Raw genomic sequence first — 23,717 nt, 5'->3', positions numbered from 1 at the left:
TCTGACTGTGTGTCCCTGCAGGCTGTGGTGGGGATCTCTCTGGTTCCACTGGCTCCTTCAACAGCCCAGACTACCCCAACAGGTATCCAGAAAATAGAGAGTGTATCTGGTATATCATCACATCAGCTGGCAGCAGCATCACCCTCACTATCCATGAGTTTGATGTGGAGTTCCACCAAGACTGCAACTATGATGTGCTCGAAGTAAGATATGAATGTGGCTGCTACTGTATAGTGCATTGTTCAGAAAAGACTGCTCTGTGCTTTTTGCAACATGGCTCTGGATGCTATAAACTGAACAAGGGATTTCTGAAATTCATACTTTATACATACTTTATCCTCTTAATGGATTGCATTGGTTAAATTTGAATCCAAAATAAGGGCATGTGACTCATTTGAGACAACATAACAGACAACAATAACACATAATTACATTACACATAGTATTTTTGACCCAAATACATAGCTGGAAACAACTAAGGACTATGCTAATAAGCTAACAGTCTTTGTGAACAACGTGATTGAGTTTTGTCAAAGATCATTAAGCCACTTCCTAGTCTACTTTTCAGAACCTGGCACTTGTAACTATAGGCACAGAAATAGTTATTGATGCATTAACTAGACAATAGCTAAAGTCCAACTGATATAAGTTTAAGTTGAATGAGTATCAAAATGCATTTAGTTCCCATTGTAGTTCCTACATAAAAGAGCTCACAACAAGGTATGCGGATTATCTCGAGTAATCAGGTCAGGATTTCTGGAAAGACTCATGTTTAGTTTTTTTGAATATCTATTTTGAGCTGAGTACTATCTACAGTCAGGGCCATAAGTATTTGGAATGTAACACAATTTTTCAAATGTTGCCTTATTTACACGACTGCAATGGCTTTTAAATAACGCAGTCAATGTGTGGTTGAAGTGTGACTATCAGCTTTATTTAAATGGGTATAAAAACAATATAGCATTAACTGTTTAGGAATTATAATCATTTTTACACACTCCAACACATTTTCAGAGGCTCAGAAGTAATTGGACAAATTAATATAATATTGAATATAATGATGATATATATATATATATATATATATATATATATATAAATATATATATATATATATATATATGATCATTTGTAATACTTATTACTTTAATACAGTCAATGGTTGCCTGAAGTCTTCTACCCAGTCATCACCAAATCAGTTATATAATCATTATAGATTATATATATATGTGGGTCTTTCTGCCTTCACTTTTATCTGAAGTATATGAAAAGCATGCTCACTTGGGTTGAGATCGGGTGATTCACTTGGCCATTGAAGAATATTCCATTTATTAACCTTGAGAAGCTCGTTGCTGTTTTCACAGTATGTGTTGGATCATTATCCATCTGTACTGAAAATCAGGCCTTTTGGTGTTGAATATATATATATCAGGCAACCATTGACTGTATTAAAGTATTAAGTATTAAAAATGATCATATATATATACATATACATATATATATATATATATATATATATATATATATATATATATATGTATATATTTTCAACACCAAAAGGCCTGATATATATTACTGCTGGGCAAAAGATGAAAATATTTTAACAATTAATCGCATGTTTTTCTGTGATTAACTGCAATTAATTGCATTATGTGCTAAATTCAAGAATGAATTAGAATTAGTGTATTGCACGCTTTTATTTTAAAGTAATGTTATCAGAACATTATAACAGGACTGTTAGGACTGGGAGCAACATCAAGTTAACATACAGAATATAAATCTATTTAAAATAAAATTCTGAACAGGTCTAGCACCAAGAAAACAGCTGTAATTTACTGTGCAGGAGACTTTTAGTATGTAAAGCCTCTGAAAAAATAAACCAGTTACACTAACCCCACCGCCATCTTTGTAGTCCGCTCCGTTTCATACAAATCGACGGAGCGTCTTGAGGCTCATACGTCTTTTGTTGTGTTTCTTATGCTGCGTTCACACTAAACGTGTTGCGAATATTCACAACGCGTTTGGTGTGAACGCAGCATAAGGACGCTCCTCAGACCGACCTCTTACACGGCAGGAATAGGTCTGGAGTCCGCTGCTCTCCACTTGGCTGAGGCATGTGTTCATTGTTCCTGCGTTGGTTTATCCACAGTTCTCCCGCATGCTGCAGTAGTCTGACGAAGTTTCGCTCCACTGTTTGTTTCAATGCTGCGTAACGCCTTTAAGACATACTTCATGCTCGTAGTCCTCCGGTGATAAGATAACCCGAGTTTACAGTGGTTACAAATAACTTTGCTTTTATTAACTATGCCGTCTGGTAGAGATTTTAAATGAAAATGTCAATATAAAAGTGCCTTTCTCCATGTTCCCGGACAATGTGTGCAGAAGCATTAAGCCCCTTTCCAATGCAAAAAAAAAAATGCTGTTAACGCATGATGAAATTATTGTTGGTGTTAATGGATTGCATTAATAACGCGTTAACGTGCCCAGCCCTAATATGATCTATCTGTACTGAGAAGCACCGTCCAATCAGTTTACAGCATTTGGCTGAATGTGAACAGATAGTAAATCCCTAAACACCTCAAAACTCACCCTGCTACTTCTATGAGCTGTGATATCATCAATGAACACCACGGACCTAGTTCTATTGGCAGCCAGACAAGCCCATGCCATAGCATTGCCTCCACCATGGCCTTCCTGTTCTTCAGTGGTTTGCACCTTGTTGTAAACATCTGTATTCAGATTCATGAAGGTGCCGTGTATGTGGAGCTGTGTATTCCTATAGACCTCAGTAGTAATGACTTCATGAATTTCTTTAATGAAAATATTTTAACTATTAGAGGCAAGATTGATGATCTCTTGCCCTCAACCATTGCCGATCTGTCATCAAGAGGAGTGGCCTTGGAAACGGCTGTATACCCTGGTGTATATTTGGATAGGTTTTCTCCCATTAACCTAGACCAATTGTCCTCAACGATTACTACTTCTAAACCGTCTACCTGTCTCTTGGACCTCTCCTGAAAAAGCCAACTCTTAATCCAGAGGTGTTGGCTAACTACAGACCAATCTCTAACCTTCCCCTCCTCTCTAAGATCCTTGAGAAAGTAGTCGCAATTGAATTGAATTGAATCTCTTGATTTGCCTTTTGGTGTTGTTGAGCTTGCAAGTACATTCCTTATTTTTAAGAATGTACCAAACTGTTGATTTGGTCAATCCTCATGTCTCTGCTAACTGCCTGATAGGGATGTGTAGTTTGTCAGCCTTTTAATTCAATTCAATTCAATTCAGTTTATTAAGTATAGCCCAATATCACAAATTACAAATTTGCCTCAGAGGGCTTTACAATCTGTACACATACGACATCCCTGTCCCAGGACCTCACATCGAATCAGAAAAAAAACTCCCCAAAAATAACCTTTGACAGGGAAAAAAGGGAAGAAACCTTCAGGAGAGCAACAGAGGATGCAACTCCCCCGATGGACAGATGCAATAGATGTCATGTGTACAGAATGAACAGCATTACAGAGTTACATAAACACATTACATGAATATGACAATGTATGAATGGAACTCCAATCCATTAAACAGAAGGAGGTAGAGAGGAGGGGGGGCGATCAGCAGAGGCGATCAGCAGGGGCGTTTAGCAGGGGCGATCAGCAGGTCCAACGCGGGAGGCCGGCTCACCAGGCATTGGACACCGCCAGGTCCAATGGACCCTACGAGATGTGAAGTCACAAAGACTCCGAGGAGGAAGCAGAGTTAGTAATGGCCTCCTGCACTTGCATTGACACCTCTTTGGTCCTCATAGTTGCATTATATTAGAGAGAAGTCAGACATTTCTACAACACCAGGCCACTCACACCAAAAGATTGAAAGATTGATACATAACACTCAAAAACATGAGAAAAACTATGTATTTTTGATTTTGGAGTGAACTATCCCTTTAACGACTTTATGTTTACTACCCTAGAGCAAAACTGATCACATATTGGAAACGGATCACATATTTATCATGTAAAAACTTTACATCAAATAACTAGTAACTATAAAGTAAACATGTCTTACTCAGCAGTGTAATTTTGACCATTACTTCTGATCCCTCCTCAGGTGTATGGAGGTCCAGATCTGTTGGCCCCTCAGCTGGCCAAGCTTTGCAGCACTACATCCAGTCCAATGCATGTCTCCAGCACTGGCAACCTGCTCACAGTGCGCTTCAACTCTGATGCCTACGTCAGTGGTCGAGGTTTTAATGCAAGCTGGGCTGAAGTTCTGGGAGGTGGGTAGACATTATGAGTGCATGCATATGCCATACATCTGTGCCACTACGCCACACAATATTGAGAGACAGTATATAGGTGTCATCAGGGGGAAGGAGTGGTGAACGTAGCTTGACATTTAATTTGTTACAATATTTCCTTTTTTTTCCCTGTGAAAGGTTTTTTCTGTTTGTTCCTGATCTGATGTGAGGTCCTGTGACAGGGATGTAGTATATGTACAGATTGTAAAGCCCTCTGAGGCAAATTTGTAATTTGTGATTTTGGGCTATAAAAAATAAACTGATTTGAATTGAATCCATGAGGTTAGGTGAGTAACAAGTTCTGAAGTGAAATTAAGTTTTCTTGGGGAGGCAGCCATTATGCAAAGCAGGAGTACCAACATGTCACATCTTGTAGAAAAAACACAACTAACTTCAACAAAATAAGAAACAAAAATAGCGGTACACATGTTTTGGAATGCAGATTCCTGTGGACCTGTACTTGTATAGTGCCTTTGTAGTCTTGCAACCTCTCAAAGCGCTTTAACACTACATGACAATCACCCATTCACACCCATTCATACACTGATGGGAGGAGCTAAGGTTCCACCTGCACATCAGCAGTAACTAACATTCATACACATTCATACACCGTAGGCACAGCTACGGGATGTTTTGGGGTTAAGTCTTGCCTAAGGACACATCGACATGGGCTAGCAGAGCCGGGGATTGAACCGCCAATTAGAGGATCAAAACAACCGATCCTCTGATTGAAGGACGACCCTGCTCACCACTGAGCCACAGTCTAGTTACATAGTGACAGTTAGTTTCACCTAACATTGAAAGATAGGTAACATTTGTTCACGTCTGTCTTAAAACAATACTCATAGATTAGAGTTATTTTTATTTCACCTTTTCCATTCTGGCAATGTATGGACGCAGCAACGCGCTGCCTTGGCGCATGCCCCCATACCTGACCTGACCTGAATTTATGGATACCTTGTTGCCAAAAAAAGGACTCAGAGGTAAAGCCGGTCACCTTCCAATCGAAAGTTGGACCCCCGGCTCCTCCGGTCCATGTCATGGGCCACGGGCAACACATATTCACAAATTGCTCCTGAAGGCCGTGCCATCGGTGTATGAATGGATAAACAGGTGGCACCTTGCATGGTAGCCTTTGCCATCAATGTATGAATGTTCAATTCAATTCAGTTTATTTTGTATAGCCCAACATCTATAAATCCAAAAATAAACAGTCCTGTGTATCTATACGGCCACATGAAATATTGCCAATTCATCTGAAATAAATATAACCTAAGCATGATTAAAATTAGATATACTTTATTGTTCCACAGGGAAATGTTGTCTTGGGATCCAAACCGCTGCATTACGCAATACATTCAAATCAGTTTATTTTGTTTAGCCCAAAATCACAAATTTGCCTCAGAGGGCTTTACAATCTGTACACATACGACATCCCTGTCCTAGGACCTCACATCGGATCAGGAAAAACTCCCCAAAAAATTGAAAACAACCTTTCACAGGGAAAAAGGGAAGACACCTTCAGGAGAAGTCCAGAGGACTCATGATTTACTGAGAACAGAGGAGGATCCCTCTCCCCCGGATGGACAAAAGCGTTACAGAGTTACAACACATTTAATGAATATGACAGAAATGTATGAATAATTAGTAGGCATGGACCACGATCCAGATTTCCACAATCCATGAAACAGAAGGAGAAAGAGAGGAGGGGGGCGGGGCGCATCAGCAGGGCCATGGCACAAGGCAGGAGGCCGGCCCACCAGGCATGAGGCATCGTGAAAGAGGTCTGACCGATGAGGCCAGGCCTTTGAGGCAGGAGGCACAGAGAAGGAGGCAGGGCCATTGGGAAGGAGGCCAGTTCCAGGCTGGATGCAGGAAGCTTAAGAGACTTATTAGAGCAGCCTGATAATAAGGAATTGCAATAATCTAGTCTCAAAGTAACAAACGCGTGAACCAGTTTTTCTGCATCGCTTTGAGACAAGATATACCTGATTTTCTAAATGTTACGTAGGTAAACAAATGCAGTCCTTGAGATTTGTTTTACGTGGGAGTTAAAGGACAAGTCCTGATAAAAGATAACGCTGAGATTCTTTACGGTGGTGTTGGATCTCTGAGGTGTTCAGGGCCCAGTAAAATAACTTCAGTTTTGTCTGAGTTTAACATCAGGGAGTTACAGGTCATCCAAGTTTTTATGTCTCTAAGACATGCTTGAAGTTTAGCGAGCTGGCTGGTTTCTTCTGGCTTGATCGATAGATATAATTGAGTATCATCTTCATAACAATGAAAGTTTATGGAGTGTTCACTAATAATATTGCCTAAAGGGAGCATATACAGTATAAGGTAAATAAAATTGGTCCAAGCACAGAAACTTGTGGAACTCCGTGGTCATCGAGGCTTCATCGTTTACAAATACAAATTGAGATCGATCTGATTAATAGGATTTAAACCAATTTAGTGTGGTACTCTGTAATAGGATGTCATAGTCAATGGTGTTGAATGCAGCACTAAGGTCTTTCAAAACAAGTACAGAGATGAGTCCTTTATCTGATGCTATTAGAAGGTTATTAGTAATTTTCACCAGTGCTGTCTCTGTACTGTGGTGTTTTCTAAATCCTGACTGAAACTCCTTAAATAGACTATTATGATGTAGAAAGTCACACAACTGTTTTGTGACTACTTTCGCAAGGATTTCTAGAGAGGAAGGGAAGGTTAGAGATCGGTCTGTAGTTAGCCAACACCTCTGGATTAAGAGATGGCTTCTTAACATGAGGTTTAATTACAGCTACATTGAAGGAATGTGGAACATGCCCTGTTAGCAGAGACACATTGACAATATCCAACTGAGAGGTGCAAATTAAAGGCAAACCATCTTTAAGCAGCCTTGTTGGGATGGGGTCCAAGAGACAGGTAGACGGTTTAGAAGGAGAAACCGTTGAAGACAATTGGTTAAGGTTGATGGGAGAAAATCCATCCAAATATACCAGGGTATACAGACGTTTCCAAGGCCACTCCACTTGAGGACAGATCGGCACTGGTTGGGGCAGGAGATCATCAATCTTGCCTCTAACTGTTAGATTATTTTCATTTTCACGATGTTTGCTTTAATTTGCGGGTATGAGGGTTATACCAGAGAGCAAACCTCCTTTGTCTCACCGTCTTTTTCTTCAGAGTGGCTATCAAGTCTAGTGTCATTCTCAGTGAGCCTGCAGCACTATCGACAAGATGATCAATCTTGGACGGACTGAAGTTAGCACAGGAGTCCTCCGTCACATTGAGTCGTAGTCCATCCATCCATCCATTATCACCCGCTTATCCGGGGTCGGGTCGCGGTGGCAGCAGGTTCAGAAGGCCGATCCAGGCTTCACTCTCACCCGCAACACTTTCCAGCTCATTCTGGGGGATCCCAAGCGTTCCAAGGCCAGCCGGGAGATATAATCCCTCCAGCGTGTCCTCGGTCTTCCCGGGGCCTCCTACCAGTTGGACGTGCCCGGAAAACCTCTAATGGGAGGTGTCCAGGAGGCATCCTGACTAGATGCCCGAACCACCTTAGCTGACTCCTTTCGACACGAAGGAGCAGCGACTCGACTCCAAGCTCCCCCCTGATGTCCAAGCTCCTTACCCTATCTCTAAGGCTGAGCCCGGCCACCCTACGGAGGAAGCTCATTTCGGCCGCTTGTATCCGAGATCTCGTTCTTTCGGTCACGACCCAGAGTTTGTGACCATAGGTGAGGGTTGGAAAACCAGTAAATGGAGAGCTTTGCGTTCCGTCTCAGCTCCCTCTTCACCAAGACGGACCGGTACAGCGCCTGTTTTACTGCTGCAGCCGCACCGATCCGCCTGTCGATCTCCCGCTCCACCTTACCCTCACTCGTGAACAAGACCCCGAGATACTTGAACTCCTTCGCTTTGGGTAGGCAGTTTGCCCCCAACTGGAGGGAGCAATACGCCGGTTTCCGGCAGAGCACCATGGCCTCAGATTTGGAGGTGCTAACTCTCATCCCTGCCGCTTCGCACTCGGCTGCAAAACGCCCCAGTGAATGCTGGAGGTCACGGTCCGAGGAGGCAAACAGGACCATATCATCCGCAAACAGCAGAGAGGCGATCCCGAGACTCCCGAACCGGATCCTCTCCGCCCCCTGGCTGCACCTAGATATCCTGTCCATGAAGGTCACGAACAGGACCGGTGATAAAGGGCAGCTCAGGCGGAGGCCAACACCCACCGGGAACGTGTCTGACTTACTACCGAGGAGACGAACACAGCTCCTACTGCAGGCATACAGAGACCGGATGGCTCGTGCCAACGGGTCCGGCACCTCATACTCCCGCAACACCCCCCACAAAAAACACAGAGGGACCCGGTCGAAAGCCTTCTCCAGGTCTACAAAGTACATGTAAACTGGTTGGGCAAACTCCCAGGACCCCTCCAGTAATCTTGCGAGGGTAAAGAGCTGGTCCACTGTTCCACGACCGGGACGGAATCTGCACTGTTTGTCTTGAATCTGAGGTTCGACAAGCGGTCAGAGCCTCCTCTCCAGCACCCTGGCATAAGCTTTTCCCGGGAGGCTGAGCAGTGTGATACCACGATAGTTCGAGCACACTCTCCGGTCCCCCTTCTTGAAGATGGGAACCACCACCCCGGTCTGCCAGTCCATGGGCACTGTTCCCGACTCCCATGCGACACTGAAAAAGGCGTGTCAATCAAGACAGCCCAACAATGTCCAGCGCTTTCAGCATCTCAGGGCGGATCTCATCCACCCCTGGCGCCTTGCCACCAAGGAGCTTTTTGACTACCTTAGCGACCTCTGCCAGGGATATGGGTGAAACCACCCCAAAGTCTTCCGGCGCTGCCCCCTCTCCGGGGGACATGTTGGCCGGGTTTAGGAGTTCCTCAAAGTGCTCTTTCCACCGCCCGACGATGTCCCCAGTCCGGGTCAGCAGTTCCCCCCCCCCCCCTGCTGAGAACAGCATGGGGTAGACCCTGCTTTCCCTTCCTGAGCCGTCGGATGGTTTGCCAGAACTTCCTTGAGGCCAACCGAAAGTCCTTTTCCATGGCCTCCCCGAACTCCTCCAATGCCCGAGTTTTAGCCTCCGCGACCATCGCCGCTGCAGCCCTTCTGGCCCGCCGGTACCCGTCAGCTGCTTCAGGAGACCCCTGGGCCAGCCAGGCCCGAAAGGCCTCCTTCTTCAGTTTGACGGCTTCTCTCACCCCCGGTGTCCACCACCGGGTTCTCGTGTTGCCGCCACGACAGGCACCGATGACCTTCCGGCCACAGCCCCGAGCAGCCGCGTCCACAATAGAGTCTTTGAACAAGGTCCACTCGGATTCCATGTCCCCAGCCTCCCTCTGGATTTGTGAGAAGTTCTTCCGGAGGTGGGAGTTGAAGACCTCCCGGACAGGATCCTCTGCCAGACGTTCCCAGTTCACCCTCACTACATGTTTGGGCTTGCCAGGTCTCTCTAGCCGAGTCCCCCGCCATCTGATCCAACTCACCACCAGGTGGTGATCAGTTGACAGCTCTGCTCCTCTCTTCACCCGAGTGTCCAAGACATATAGCCGCAGATCAGATGATACGATTACAAAGTTGATCATTGATCTCCGGCCTAAGGTGTTCTGGTACCAGGTACACTTATGAGCCACCTTATGTTCGAACATGGTGTTTGTTATGGACAAACTGTGGCTAGCACAGAAATCCAACAACAAAACACCATTCGGGTTCAGATCGGGCAAGCCGTTCCTCCCAATCACGCCCCGCCAGGTTTCTCTGTCATTGCCCACGTGAGCGTTGAAGTCTCCCAGGAGAACTATGGAGTCGGCAGGCGGCGCCCTTTCCAGGACCCCTCCCACCGACTCCAAGAAGGCCGGATACTCCGAAATGCTGTTCGGTGCATAAGCACAAACAACAGTCAGAGCCTTACTCCCCGCAACCCGTAGGCGCAGGGAGGCGAACCTCTCGTTCCCCGGGGAAAACTCCAACACAGCGGCGATCAGCCAGGGGCTCGTGAGTATCCCCACTCCCGCCCGGCGCCTCTCACCCTGGGCAACTCCAGAAAAGGACAAAGTCCAACCCTTCTCCAGGAGCTTGGTTCCAGAGCCCATGCTGTGCGTGGAGGTGAGCCCAACTATATCTAGCTGGTACCGCTCCACCTCCTGCACCAGCTCCGGCTCTTTCCCCGCTAGTGAGGTGACGGTCCACGTCCCTAGAGCTAGTCTATGCCGCCAGCGATCGGCCCGCCCAGGTCTTCCGCCTGGCCCGCCGCCCGGTCTACATAGCACCCGACCCCGATAATTCTCACTGCAGGTGGTGGGTCCACAGGGTGACTGCTGCTCCATGATGTTTTTTTCGGGCTGAGCCCGACCGGGCCCCATGGGCGAAAGCCCGGCCACCAGACGCTCGCCGACGAGTTTCCCTCCTGGGTCTGGCTCCGGGAGGGTGCCCCGGTTTCCCTTGTCCGGGCAAGGTAGCTTCAGTCCGTGGGCTGCTTATCATCAGGGTTTATTAAACCGCTCTTAGTCTGGGCTCTCCCCCGAGACCTGTTTGCCTTGGGAGACCCTACCAGGGGCTGATGCCCCGGACAACATAGCTCCCAGGATCACTGAGCCACTCAAACTCCTCCACCACGTTAAGGTGGCGATTCATCATATTGAGTCGTAGTATTGAATTAAATGCAGAAGGAATCACTTCTTTAAATTTAGCTACAGCACTGTCAGTCTGACATCTGGTGTAGAAACCTTTGATTAACAGTGTACACTCCTGTAGTATAAACTCAAACGTTTTGAGGTAATGGTCTCACAAAACAGGGTTCTTTGGAAAGACTATTACTTGTTCTATGTTAATGACATATGCAAGAACAAGGTCGAGGGTGTGATTAAAGCAGGGAGTGGATTTCTGTCCTCTCTGACAGAAGCCAATCGAATACAACAATGAGATAAATGCAGCACTACGGCTATCATTATCAACATCCACATGAATATTTAAATCAGAGATCATCAGTGTTGCAAACTGAATTTTACACTTGAGTGTTTAATCCTAATTAAATTGTAACCATCAACATAGGGTTTAAATGCCATAATCAGTTATATCTTTACAATAAAATGACTTGATGGGTCACATTACTGACTGTGATCATGTCTCAGTAAATCACGAGTCCTCTGGACTTCTTCCAAATCAAACTTTGGAGATACGGTACATCCTAAAATGCTTTGGGAAATATTTAGACCAAAACAATGTAGATAGATAGATAGATAGATACTTTATTCATCCCTAGGGTGAAATGTGTTGGACTGAAACTAAATCAGTCATTTAGAGCTACTAGCTTTCAAACTACAAACTACCAATGAAAGCTGACACCCGGCTATCCACATCTAATTGGGATAGCTGCAATGAGGTGGAATGCCCTTCCAAAGAGGAAGAAAAAGGTTCTACTAAATCTATTAAACTTTACTCACTAAGTGTGTCTTCCTTTATTAATCTCAACTGCAGAGGGTTCCAGGCCGTTATTTGAAGCAGGCTTATATTAGAGACAGGGCTATTTCTAATTAACTCTAATAAATTCGGATAAATATTTGATTGAAGCCTCCTTCTTCTATAATCTAATGCAAACTCAATACTTGTATATACCTGTATATACACTGTAGCATTTCAGTGGACAGCATCCCTTCATTACCTTTTATTGTGAGACATTTGCTTGAATGTGTTGTGGAAGCCGATCTGTATTTGGCCCAAACCTTAATTTGAGAAAACCTGGTACATCAGACAAAGTGCAGTTTTCCTTGAGCAACAGCTACATTAGTGAGCTTTACTCAACTGACCTTCTTCCTGCAGGCTGTGGAGGCCCAGTCACTGCTCCATCAGGGGAGATCCATTCTCCTTTGTATCCCAGCAGCTATCCCAATAATGTGGACTGTTCCTGGGTCATCAGTGTGGATCCCAACCATCGTGTCTTCTTCAACTTCTCTGACCTGGATATTGAACATCAAAGCAATTGCTCCTGGGACTATGTGGCTGTGAGTGACGGATTTAGGTAGACAGTAAAAAAGTGATTTCTATATCCAGTCCTATAATATGTTTACTTAAACCACATGTCTCTCCCTGTGTAGATCCATGATGGTCCGTCCATATCTTCTGCTCTGCTTGTCCGAGTGTGTGGCAGCAGTTTTCCTCCTCCCATTACCTCCACCCAGAACACCATCTATGTTCGTTTTAGGTCCAACTCAAGTCGCAACCACCATGGCTTCAGTGCTCGCTTCTCTCAGGGTGGGCCTCAATAATGCTCACTGTTTCTATCACTAGAACATGACTGAAATATCAAGTTATCCCATCTTAGTTCTCACAAAATTCAGACATCTCATTCAACTTAATTATAGGGTAATAATATAGTATTGTATAAATATATTATTGGGAAACACATTTTGCTTATGATAAAATGCTGTTCAAGAGACATTTCTATTCAAATCCCAATTGATACAAATGTAAAGATGAAATTAAAAAGATTGACAGGAGAGAAATGAGGAGTCACCAAGAAAGAGACAGACACTGAATACAAAGGGTGAGAGAGAGCAACATAAACACTGTCGACTTTAACTTTCAGCTGTTTTGTGATCATTTAAGCATCTTCTGTCTGTTCAGAAGAATTGTAGAGTTACTCACTCATTGCAACATTTAACTGACAGGTAATGTATGCTACAGCTTACTGACATTGTTTTAAAACTATTGTTATTGCTCTCCAAACATCCTAAAGTGCATGAGTTTAGTTTTTGAACTTCTGTATATGACTGTGTCTGAAAGTCTGTTGCACTAGCCAAGACATCCGAGTTCAACCAGCTCAACCTGCATATTCAGGCAGAGGGGTAGAAGACACTGACTGTGTAATTATATCTGTTTTTAACAGCATGTGGTGCAACCATATTAACTAATGATAACGGTGGAGCCATTGCGTCGCCACGGTACCCAGCACCATACCCACCCAATCAGAACTGTAGTTGGATCATCAAAGCACAGGAACCATGTGAGTTGCTTTAGTCAAGCCCTCAGACTAGAAACCTGTATTGTTGTATACAAGATCTTTTGATATTTTAACCTTTAACTTGTCATTATGTGGCCAGTCAACCATGTGACTCTGTCATTCACTGACTTTGAGTTAGAGATGATTAACTCCAACTGCTCCCATGATGCTGTGGAGATCCTGGACGGAGACAACTACCAAGCGCCTTCTATAGGTATTTATACTGTGTGTGTTTGTGTGTGTTTCATTTTCACCAGGACACATTACGTTAACAATATTGAGATAAACTATAAGCTAACAGTATGTGATGACACTACTGACCTAAAGTTGGTTGAATGTAACAAGTGGACTGGTTGTTCAATTAGAGAACGGTGTGTAGCCTACATTCAAATTCGAATGTCATTTCTAATTTTGTCAGGGCGCTTATGTGGCTTTGAAGTACCTCACCCAGTGACATCCTTCAGTAACTCCATGGTGGTCAACTTCATCTCTGACAACTCCATCTCCAGTAAAGGGTTCAGAGCCACCTACTCAGCATCCACCTCCAGTAAGACAAACCAGTACTGCTTACAGTTCAAGTTAGATACACTTATAATAGAACTGATCACTGCAAATCCAAAATCATTCTGTTTTCATGCAAACACATTGATACTGACTGAAAGTTATTTTGTCACCTCTTCTGCTCAGGTTGTGGAGGAGATCTGGTGATGGAGAGTGGTGCATTTAACAGCCCTAACTATCCAGATGCTTATCCGCCTAATGTGGAGTGTGTGTGGACAATCAGGAGCTCACCAGGGAACCGTCTACAGCTATCTTTTATGTTAGTCGATTTGAGCATTTGACATGACTGAAGTCCCAGTCATAACAAGTGATCCCCTACCCCTGACTATGCTCAAAGATGATCTTTGGTGTCAAACAAAGACTTCATTGATCTTTAGCCAGTTGCCCGTTTGTGGTCATATTGTTGGTAAAACACTATCATTTTGCAGTTAAATGTAAGGCGAAATACTGTTTTCAGCCCGAGAGCCCCCTAAATATGGACCTTGGGAAAAAGCTTAGGATAGAGCATGATAAAAAATGCACTAATCACGAATGAATATAGGAATGTTGCACATTAAATTAAACAGCAGAATATGGGCTACAAGAATATGTATGCCGTTTGTACATGCTCCAAACACAACCTTAAACACCAACTTTATGAATTACCAAATATCAATATTAATATCTCTCAAAAATATTGACCACTTGCCACCTTCGTGGCTCTTGTGCTGGTTAGCACAGGAACTTACTGAACCCAAACTTGAAAAAGGCAACTTTATTGCTCACTCACAAGATATCCATCAATTTCCTATCCAACAAAGCATTGGTGATATCTCAACCAACACAGCAATGCATACTTTTTTTTACAAGCGATTGGAGAGGAATATGTCTTACCTTGATGATAAAAGCCGATCTCCACTTTTATCTCGGTATACCCACATTGCAAAACTTTTACGCACTTCCTGTAATGCACAGAAAAGCATTCCTTGGTCATTTTCTGTCACATTTTCCACGTAAGGGAACCTTCTATATCAGTGAATCGAAGCAAGCGTTTGACAGAGAACTAATTGGCTAACAGTGATGTCATTCTCATTTTGGTGGCGACTAAAAGAAGGGCTCTTCTGAGTCTTCTGGGTTTTCTGGGTCTACCCTTCTTACCCTAAGGCTGAACCTAGCCACCCTACAGAGGAACATCAGTTCACACTCAGAATCAGTTTTATTGCCGATGTATGCGTATATATGGCAATTTACTCCAGATTTCCTAATGCTCTCCACGTATTTCCACCGAAATAGACAAAATAAACTAAACAAAAAAACAAGGACAACGAAGTAGAACTATGTACAAATTGAAATGTTTATACAAAAGTATATATATGAACATATGACAATGAAATGAAATTAACTAATTGTTCATTAGTGTGACGGCCAGTGGAAAGAAGCTGTTGGATTTGGTTGTGTCAAGGGTGTGATGGGTCTGCAGTGATTTTTACTCCCCGTTTTCAGACTCTGGAGAGGTACAGGCTGGCACCAATGATCTTCTCTGCAGACCTGACAGTCCGTTGTAGTCCGTTGTAGTCTGTTCCTATCCTGTTCGGTGGCAGATCCAAACCAGACAGTGAACACACTGGATAAAAGCGGAGTAGAAGAGAATCAGCAGCTCCTGAGGCAGGTTGTACTTTCTGACCTGGCGCAGGAAGTGGATCCTCTGCTGGGCCTTTATTCTGATAGTGTCTATGTTAGAGGCCCACTTTAGATCCTGAGATTTTGTGTATTCCAGAAACCAGAAGGTCTCCATAGCAGACACAGTGCTGTTGAGTGAGGGTTAGGGTTATGGTGAGGGGGGCAGAGGAGGGAGGCTCTTCCTGAAGTCTACTATGGGCGACTGTGGTTAAGTGGTGAGCAGGGTCGTCCTTCAATCGGCGGTTCGATCCCTGGCTCCGCAAGCCTCTGTCGATGTGTCCTTGGGCAAAACACTAAACCCCAAATTGCTCCCGTAGCTGTGCTTACTGTCTATGAATGTGTGTGTGTGTGAATGTTAGTTACTCCTGATGGTCAGGTGTCACCTTAGCCACTGCCATCAGTGTATGAATGGGTGTGAATGGGTGAATGATGACAAGTAGTGTTAAAGTGCTTGAGTGGTCGGAACACTAGAAAATGTGCTATACAAGTACAGGTCTATTTACAGGTCCATTTTCAGGTTGTTCTGACCACACCAGCGGGTCAGCTGTTCAACCTCCCATCTGTACACAGACTCATCATGTTGAGGGCGCTGAACTTCTTCTGCAAACTTTAGAAGTTTAACAGATGGGTGCAGTCGTTAGTTTTAGCTTCTTGTATGCGCAATCTCATTCTCATGACCATAGCTGAGGGTTGGAGCGTAGATGGACTGGTAAATTGAGAGCTTCTCCTTCTGGTTCAGCTCCCTCTTCACCAGAACGGTCTGGAACAATGCCCGCAGACAGTGACTCACTCCCCATCCGGAGGTCCGCACACTTGCCCCATTATGGAAAACCTCCTTTCAGCTGTGCCTTGAAATCCTGTTTATGATAATCGGATTAAAAACAGGATTGGTGGAAACGGAAAATCCATTGAAAACGTGTTTGATTTAATGCTGAGTATACGTACTCATTAATTGCTTGTAGCAATAACTTTGGTACCCACTTATTTCTGGAGTACCCTGCCCATGGGTCTATATGTATAGTCTCTTTCAAAATAAACTACGGGTTCTGCTCATTACATGCATATAGAATCTTTTTCAAATAAACTTTTAATGTAGGTTTACTTAGTTTTTAGGTATACTTGGTTTAGGAAAAGATTGTGGTGCGGGTTCAAATGAGTATGTTTATCTTACGTATGTAGCATCAGTTAAAGGGAACATTCCACACCAGGTGGATGTCCAATCAGTGTTAAATAGTTGTAGTTAATTGTCCATGGGTCTATATGCATAGTCTCTTTCAAAATAAACTACGGGTTCTGCTCATTACATGCATATAGAATCTTTTTCAAATAAACTTTTAATGTAGGTTTACTTAGTTTTTAGGTATACTTGGTTCAGGAAAAGATTGTGGTGCGGGTTCAAATGAGTATGTTTATCTTACGTATGTAGCATCAGTTAAAGGGAACATTCCACACCAGGTGGATGTCCAATCAGTGTTAAATAGTTGTAGTCAATTGAAGCAATACATTTCTGAGTTCTCCTACTTGCGAAGCTGTGACGGCAGCGCTGTCATGTACCAAGGTGGATTGCGCACAAAAAGAGGTGTGCCTATACTTATGCAGGTCATACAATGAAAACATAAGAGGCTCTATTGTCCGAACTAGTTTGAACCAAGTTGACAACAAATCTCTAGTATTTCCACATTGTCAACAACTGCGCATTGCAGCTTTACTTTTTGTTTTTTTACCTTTCACAAGCCATAGATTCCTGATTATCTTGGGGATCTTAAAGACGGAGAGCAATGTGACGCTGAGGGGCACTGACCAAAGCGTCTGTATTTAATGAGTTGGGAGTGAAAATGGGTTGGAGTGATGCGATAGCCATATTAACAACCTTTAGCTTATTACAGATAGATAGGTTCCTGTTCGCATATGTGTGGTCAACATTCAACATTTTATGTTAGAATTATTGTTATTGTTACCTTATTTCCTCCATATTGGCTGCTATTGATTAAAATAGACAACATCTCATTTTCTATCTGATAACTATTTTGTAAAACAATTTTTTGGCACATTTTAGGGTATGATATAAATTTTTAAACCGAAAGACAGTAAAAACTAAACAATTGTGACTGGTGCACATCCCCTATTTGTTTCATACTTTTAATTTTTTGCACCTATGGCTATGTTTGGCATTTAGAGAATACTTCATTATTCAATCTAAATACCAATCTTCTTGTATTTTTTTCAGTATCTTTCACCTGCAGGGAGACTCTGGCTGTCAAAATGACTACTTGGAAATCAGAGAGGGCACCTCCACAGGGCCTCTGGTTGGTCACTTCTGTGGAAATTCGCTGCCCTCTAACTACACATCTGTGATTGGTCACATCCTGTGGGTTAAGTTTGTCTCAGACGCATCAAATAGTGGAGCAGGATTCAGAGCCACCTTCTCACACTGTGAGTGTATCTGCCTCTCTGTCTGTTTGTCTGACTGTGTGGCTACCCTTGCATACTACTAGACCCACCAACCTAATATGGTTTGTGCACATTTATGACGGTATGCTTAAGGTCATGATGGCTGTGAATTATAATTCAGGAAAAAAAATATTTCCTGTTTTATACCATCATTGCCTGTTGACTGCTATGAATCCAACTACAGTTCTAATAATTATGGATGACCACCAGAGATGGTGTGTGATATCCATCAGCGACCAATACCTTTTTCTAACAAAGGTGCACCTAAGACCTGGTTGACACAAGTGAAAGAAAAAGAGCCTGACCACTGTACCATCCAACAATTCCTACAGCAGATCATAAGAATATGACATGGTTGACTGAGATGCTCAAAGATTCCCCATGTAGAATTTCTTTCACTGCAATTGTATCTGAGGATTGGAACTTGTCCATGCTTGTGCATTGTTAAAAACCTTGTAACTTACCAAATATATGAGCATAGCTGGATATAACTGATTCCCCCTTCTAATTAAGACTGTGTACCAAACCAGTACATCTACATGCTCAGTTACTTCTTCTTACACTAGTATTGTAGACATCTTGTAACTCGAGGACACCCTTGATCCACTCGGGGTGGGACTGTGGTGAAGAAATGTATGGACCACCATACCATGCCACTTACACATGCTCTATTGCATCTTCTTAACTTGTGCACTAGTCTCTTCTCATTTTCCTTAATCCTAGAAATATCATACTGATGTAATTGTCTCAATGTATGTAAATTGTGTTGTATACGCCTAGGTTCATTCCTTAGCTGAGTTATGTTAGGTCTGACGGATTAAGAAAAGAAAGAAAACTGAAAAAGAAGGAATGAGAAATCTAACTTTGACTTCCTCGTTCTTTATTAGTGTATGGTAATGATGTGGTGGGGGAGTTTGGTCAGATAGCATCCCCGCTGTATCCCAGAACTTACCCCAATAATGCCCACTACCGCTGGACCATAACTGTGGAGGGAGACAGCTACATCCAGATTCGCTTTTTGGACATGGATATAGAGGACCTGCAAGACTGCAACTATGACCAGCTCAAAGTAAGATTGAGTGTGCTGTGAAATCACATTTATATCCTTGAATCAACCAATTACAACATTTCAAACTTCAAGGTGCAAATTAAAGTTTTTTTTAATAAATAAGGTACACAACATTAAAAATAATGACAAATCGGTCGGGAGTCAACTCCAACCATTTAAACTTAGGAGTTTATATTTTGTACTAATTCACAACATCTTAATTGATCTACAAATGTTTTTAGTCAGTTATTGTAGACACAGTGTTAAAGGAGCCCAGTCTAATACTTAGGGCTACTGAGGTGTTTTACTTTTGGATTGATCTGGCTGACACGCTCTCTTGTTCAGCCTCCACCTTCACGTTCACTTCGCTCACAGACATGATCCATTGACACGTTCAATGTTTTATGAATATCGAGTTCATTCTCTTTTACCGAGGTATACATAACCCAGTCCCTTGATTGCCAATAGCGGTGGAAACAGCTAGCACACGTACCCTCAGAGCGGTCAAAACCGTTTGCCATTTCAAGGGTCTAACACCTGCCATCAATAATGATCTAATTGACTATATAGGCAAGCACAGGACCGCGGAACAACGCCACATTTATAGTAACATATTGTCCTTACCACATTTGGCTCTTACGTAAGTCCTTTGATGTATTACCCCTTCCCAATAGTCCAAGATTTAGGTTGATACATTTAGATTGAGAAGAAATTCTGATATTCTCTGAGGTTAAAGTGGTCAATTTGCAAGATTGTAAAGTCATAAATTCATGAGAAAAAGTAAGGGCTGTCTAAATAGTTTGGCTCCTTAAGTAGTGTTGTTATGGTCAGGGTGGGCTCTGAGCGAGGTGACGGTCCTGAAAGATACATACACGATTACTTTCATGTTCTTTCTGTGTCCTTTTATGAACATAAATAAATAATAATACCAATTCTCACAGCTACCTGTCCCATTAACTGTAACCTTAACTTGCACCACTGTTAGTTCCTTTCTAGCACACCGACAGGAAGCTGTTGTAGGTTTTATAGTAAAAGAAAATGTAGGGGCAGCATGATGGTATATGTATTGTCCTTTACTTCCAAAAGTTGGAAAGTAAGCACGGGAAGAAGATATAACAAAGTCTTGGAGGCCGGAAGTGGATGAACCCAGGTAAAGAGCAACTTCCAGTAAAGCAAACGCACCCACATTGATGCAAGGAATTCTGGGGAACTTTGACAGGGTTATTCCACAAAAATCTGAGAGCATATGTTTCACCAGCACTAGGATCCTATTAGGGGTGTGAGGAAAAAAGTGACAAATTACTTTAGTGCAGGTGGTGGTAATGGCACCCCAGGTACTTGTTTAAATGATATAACAAAATCTATTCTGTCCTCATCCTTTTTTCCACTCCAGATATTTGATGGCCCCAGTGTCCATTACTACCCCATTGGAACATTCTGTGGTTTGGCCCTGCCCACTTCCATAAGAAGTTCTACAAGCTCTGTCACCCTGCAGTTTACAACAGATTCAGTGGTGGGAGGACAAGGTTTCCTTGTTGAATGGACGGCTGTGCAGGACTCTGGACCACCACCCACTATCACACCAGGTCAGGCAGTTTGAACTCTTTTACATAAACCACAAAACATATAAGACGCACAAATTATTTGCAACTGCACATTAAAAAACAGACAATTAGAAGTTAGATGTTCTGTGACTGAGATAAACTTGCACGAGTAGGTTAGTTTTAACTTCTACATTAGCAATTTGGACCTAGGACTCAGGTGTTACTTATGTATACTTTGCACCACCTTATAAATTGTTCATTCTTTACACATGGGTCCTGGTACAGGGATGTCGTATGTGTACAGATTGTGAAGACCTCTGAGGCACATTTTTAATTTTGGGCTATACAAAATAAACTGAATTCAATTCAATTGAATAGCATCAGCCAACTATTGTCGATGTAAATATAGATAGAGGAGTAATGTCTTCCTGAGCAGATAATTAAATCTCTCTCCCTCTGTGTGTGCTAATGTCAGAGCTTCTTCATTCTTTGGTGGGTGTAATGGTTTATAATTATGGGGTTCCAGTGCAGCCAGTGGATATATTGTCCAATGCTCCCTCTTGCTTGCGCTGCTCATTGTTTACGACAGATTAGCAATTTCAGATGCAGGACTTGAGTCGGACTTAAGAAATGATTGGATTGCTTTGCAAGAAGCCAGTTTATAAGATACTTTTAAATGAATTAATTTTGAATGAACATTGCCAGTCAATAGCTGATCTATGGCTGTCTATCTATATTGAACCCAGTTTTGACAAGCTGTGAGACCCAGTGATAATAAAGCAAATGTATCCTTTCTTATGGGAAATCTAAGTTTTTGTTATTAATTTTATTACTTGCTTAGTTTTCCAGCGAGAACTGCTTATTGGATCCTGTAGTGATCTGTATTACTATACGGCAATACAAGTAGTAAGCATTTGCACTGGACAAAATAAGTAAGATAGGATGCTCATTTTTGTATTTTCCTATTGTTTTCTATTGTAAAACAAATGGAAACATGCGTAATTAGATTATCTCCTTAATGCGTAATGATAACCAATGATGGTTAGCTCACATCTGCCGCTGTGCACTGCTCTCATACGGCGGTTACCATTAAAGCCGTCCCTCTAGCTACGAGCTGCCGACTTGTTTTCAACATGTTGAGAGCCATTGAGACACAAAAGCTCCAAATCTCTGAACTTGACCTTTAACTTTGGATAATTTCAAGGATGACGTCTTGCAACCTATAAGGGTGAATAATTATTTCAGCAGCTGGGCACCACATAGGTCCTCACAATGTGTTAAGCCAAGTTTTAAGGGGGAGAATGACAGACCAATAATTTAAAAGGTTGGACACTTTTAAATCTTCAAATCCCCCTTTGTTTCTGTTTCTGGTCTTTGTTATGTTTGAGTGGGACTGCAATATATGCAAATTAATTTATTAACATAATTGTATTATATGTATACATTGCTTTTCTGACTGAATAAAAACATTAATGGACTGAACATAATGACATCATAACCAGTTCATTGTGAACCAAAGGCACATTTAAGTAGGTTGATTACTCACTTGTGTCCATATGAATTATTATGTCTAATCATCTGGATGGATGTTTCTACAATTCTGATTGCATGTTTATACTTTCCCAGTTTAGCATGTGAAGCAACTAAATTAACCTGTGTATTTCTTTCTGTGTCTGTGTGTATGTCAGGTGCTTGTGGGGGAGTGCTAATGACTGGGGAGACTCCTGGCTTCCTCTTTTCTCCTGGCTGGCCAGAAGACTACGCTCCGTACCAGGAGTGTACCTGGTTGATACGTTCTCCAGACTCAACTGTAGAGTTCAACCTTTTATCATTGGACATAGAGGACTACCCCGTCTGCTATTTTGACAGCCTTGACATCAGAGATGGTAAGCCATTAGTGACAGGATACAACCTTTTGCACTGTAGGTAGCAAAAGAGAATCCTCAAGTCTTTGACGATAAAACACATTTCCATGAAAGACCACGAACCACACCTGAAGGGATCGCTATTTTTTTTTTTAATGACAGCACTGTTGAGTTAGGTCTGTTTGCTCCTCTGGACATGTTGTGATTGATTCCCTTTTGTGTGTGTTCTCAGGTGCGAGTAGTCTGTCCCCCGTGCTGGCCACTGTGTGTGGTCGGGATCTTCCAGCTTCTCTCCACTCAACAGGAGACTCCATGTTCATCCACTTCTCCTCAGACGGCAGCGTCAGTGGCCGAGGCTTTAATGCCTCCTACTCTAGAGGTCCTAGGCTATACCAGAAGCAAATAATAAACATTATATATGCAGTGACATATATGCAGTGACTTTTGAGTTCATGCTATTGTTAATTAACCACTTCAACACACCAGAAGAGATGGATTCATAGGGAAAAAAAAGAAAGCCTGAATTTTGTACAACATATTTTTATTAGTGAGCTTTAACTTGAGCCCGAGGGTCCCCAATAACGGGACAGGTTTATGTTAATTTATATAGTACAATTAATGAGAAATTAAAAATTATTTATTTTATTACAGAATAATTAGGGATTCAATAATGTATCATCCACGTGTACATGCTCTAAACAACTATTTCTACCCCAAAGCATCAGCTGATATTTACACATCTGAACAAAAGCACACAATTATTATTGTAATTATAACACCAACAATATTCAAATAGCCCTTGAGGTTGCAGAGATCCACCCTTTTTAGTTTGGGTGTGCAATTTTCAAGGTGAGGACTAAAAAATAGGTTCATGTTTCATGGGCAGATTTAGTTAACCCCGAGGTTTCAATGCTAAACTGGTGGAAACCATGGAAAAAATGCTGTTGTAAGAGAGACGCATGCACAGGACTGTTGCTAGCAGACACACATAGACGGACCATTCACTATTGCCGCTGTTCAAAGGTAAAAATAAAAATAATCTTGGCGTTCTCATCCTGCCAGTAAACGGCTCCAGAATGTGACTGTTGCAGATTTTAATCCTCCAGAATCGCTGGCTCCCTCCATTGTCAAGACTTTGACCAATAACAGTGCGGTACCCCCACGTGGCACCCCTGTGCCTCTCTATGCATGTAGATACAAGGTTGGGATTGGCATGTTAGAATCTAGTATGTGTAAGGGGCGTTTGCCTGGTTGCAGCTGTTCTTCAAAAACGTAATATTTCTAAATCTACA

The 23,717-nt window shown here is 42.6% G+C and overlaps 1 protein-coding gene across 1 annotated transcript in view; it reads left to right on the top strand.

Moving 5' to 3' along the window:
- cubn (cubilin (intrinsic factor-cobalamin receptor)) overlaps positions 1 to 23,717 on the top strand; it is a 123,076-nt gene that overhangs the window by 41,862 nt on the left and 57,497 nt on the right. Inside the window, exons 28-40 of the mRNA XM_034560764.1 lie at positions 22 to 203; positions 4,105 to 4,273; positions 12,118 to 12,299; positions 12,393 to 12,549; positions 13,184 to 13,300; positions 13,398 to 13,511; positions 13,716 to 13,844; positions 13,985 to 14,117; positions 17,745 to 17,950; positions 18,856 to 19,037; positions 20,410 to 20,602; positions 22,249 to 22,446; positions 22,658 to 22,804. Coding sequence (XP_034416655.1) covers positions 22 to 203; positions 4,105 to 4,273; positions 12,118 to 12,299; positions 12,393 to 12,549; positions 13,184 to 13,300; positions 13,398 to 13,511; positions 13,716 to 13,844; positions 13,985 to 14,117; positions 17,745 to 17,950; positions 18,856 to 19,037; positions 20,410 to 20,602; positions 22,249 to 22,446; positions 22,658 to 22,804 — 2,109 coding nt within the window. The remainder of the gene's footprint in view (positions 1 to 21; positions 204 to 4,104; positions 4,274 to 12,117; positions 12,300 to 12,392; positions 12,550 to 13,183; positions 13,301 to 13,397; positions 13,512 to 13,715; positions 13,845 to 13,984; positions 14,118 to 17,744; positions 17,951 to 18,855; positions 19,038 to 20,409; positions 20,603 to 22,248; positions 22,447 to 22,657; positions 22,805 to 23,717) is intronic.

This window comes from Cyclopterus lumpus, chromosome 20 (genome assembly GCF_009769545.1).
Source record: "Cyclopterus lumpus isolate fCycLum1 chromosome 20, fCycLum1.pri, whole genome shotgun sequence".
Lineage (NCBI taxonomy): Eukaryota > Metazoa > Chordata > Actinopteri > Perciformes > Cyclopteridae > Cyclopterus > Cyclopterus lumpus.
This window is presented reverse-complemented; position numbering and strand designations above follow the sequence as displayed.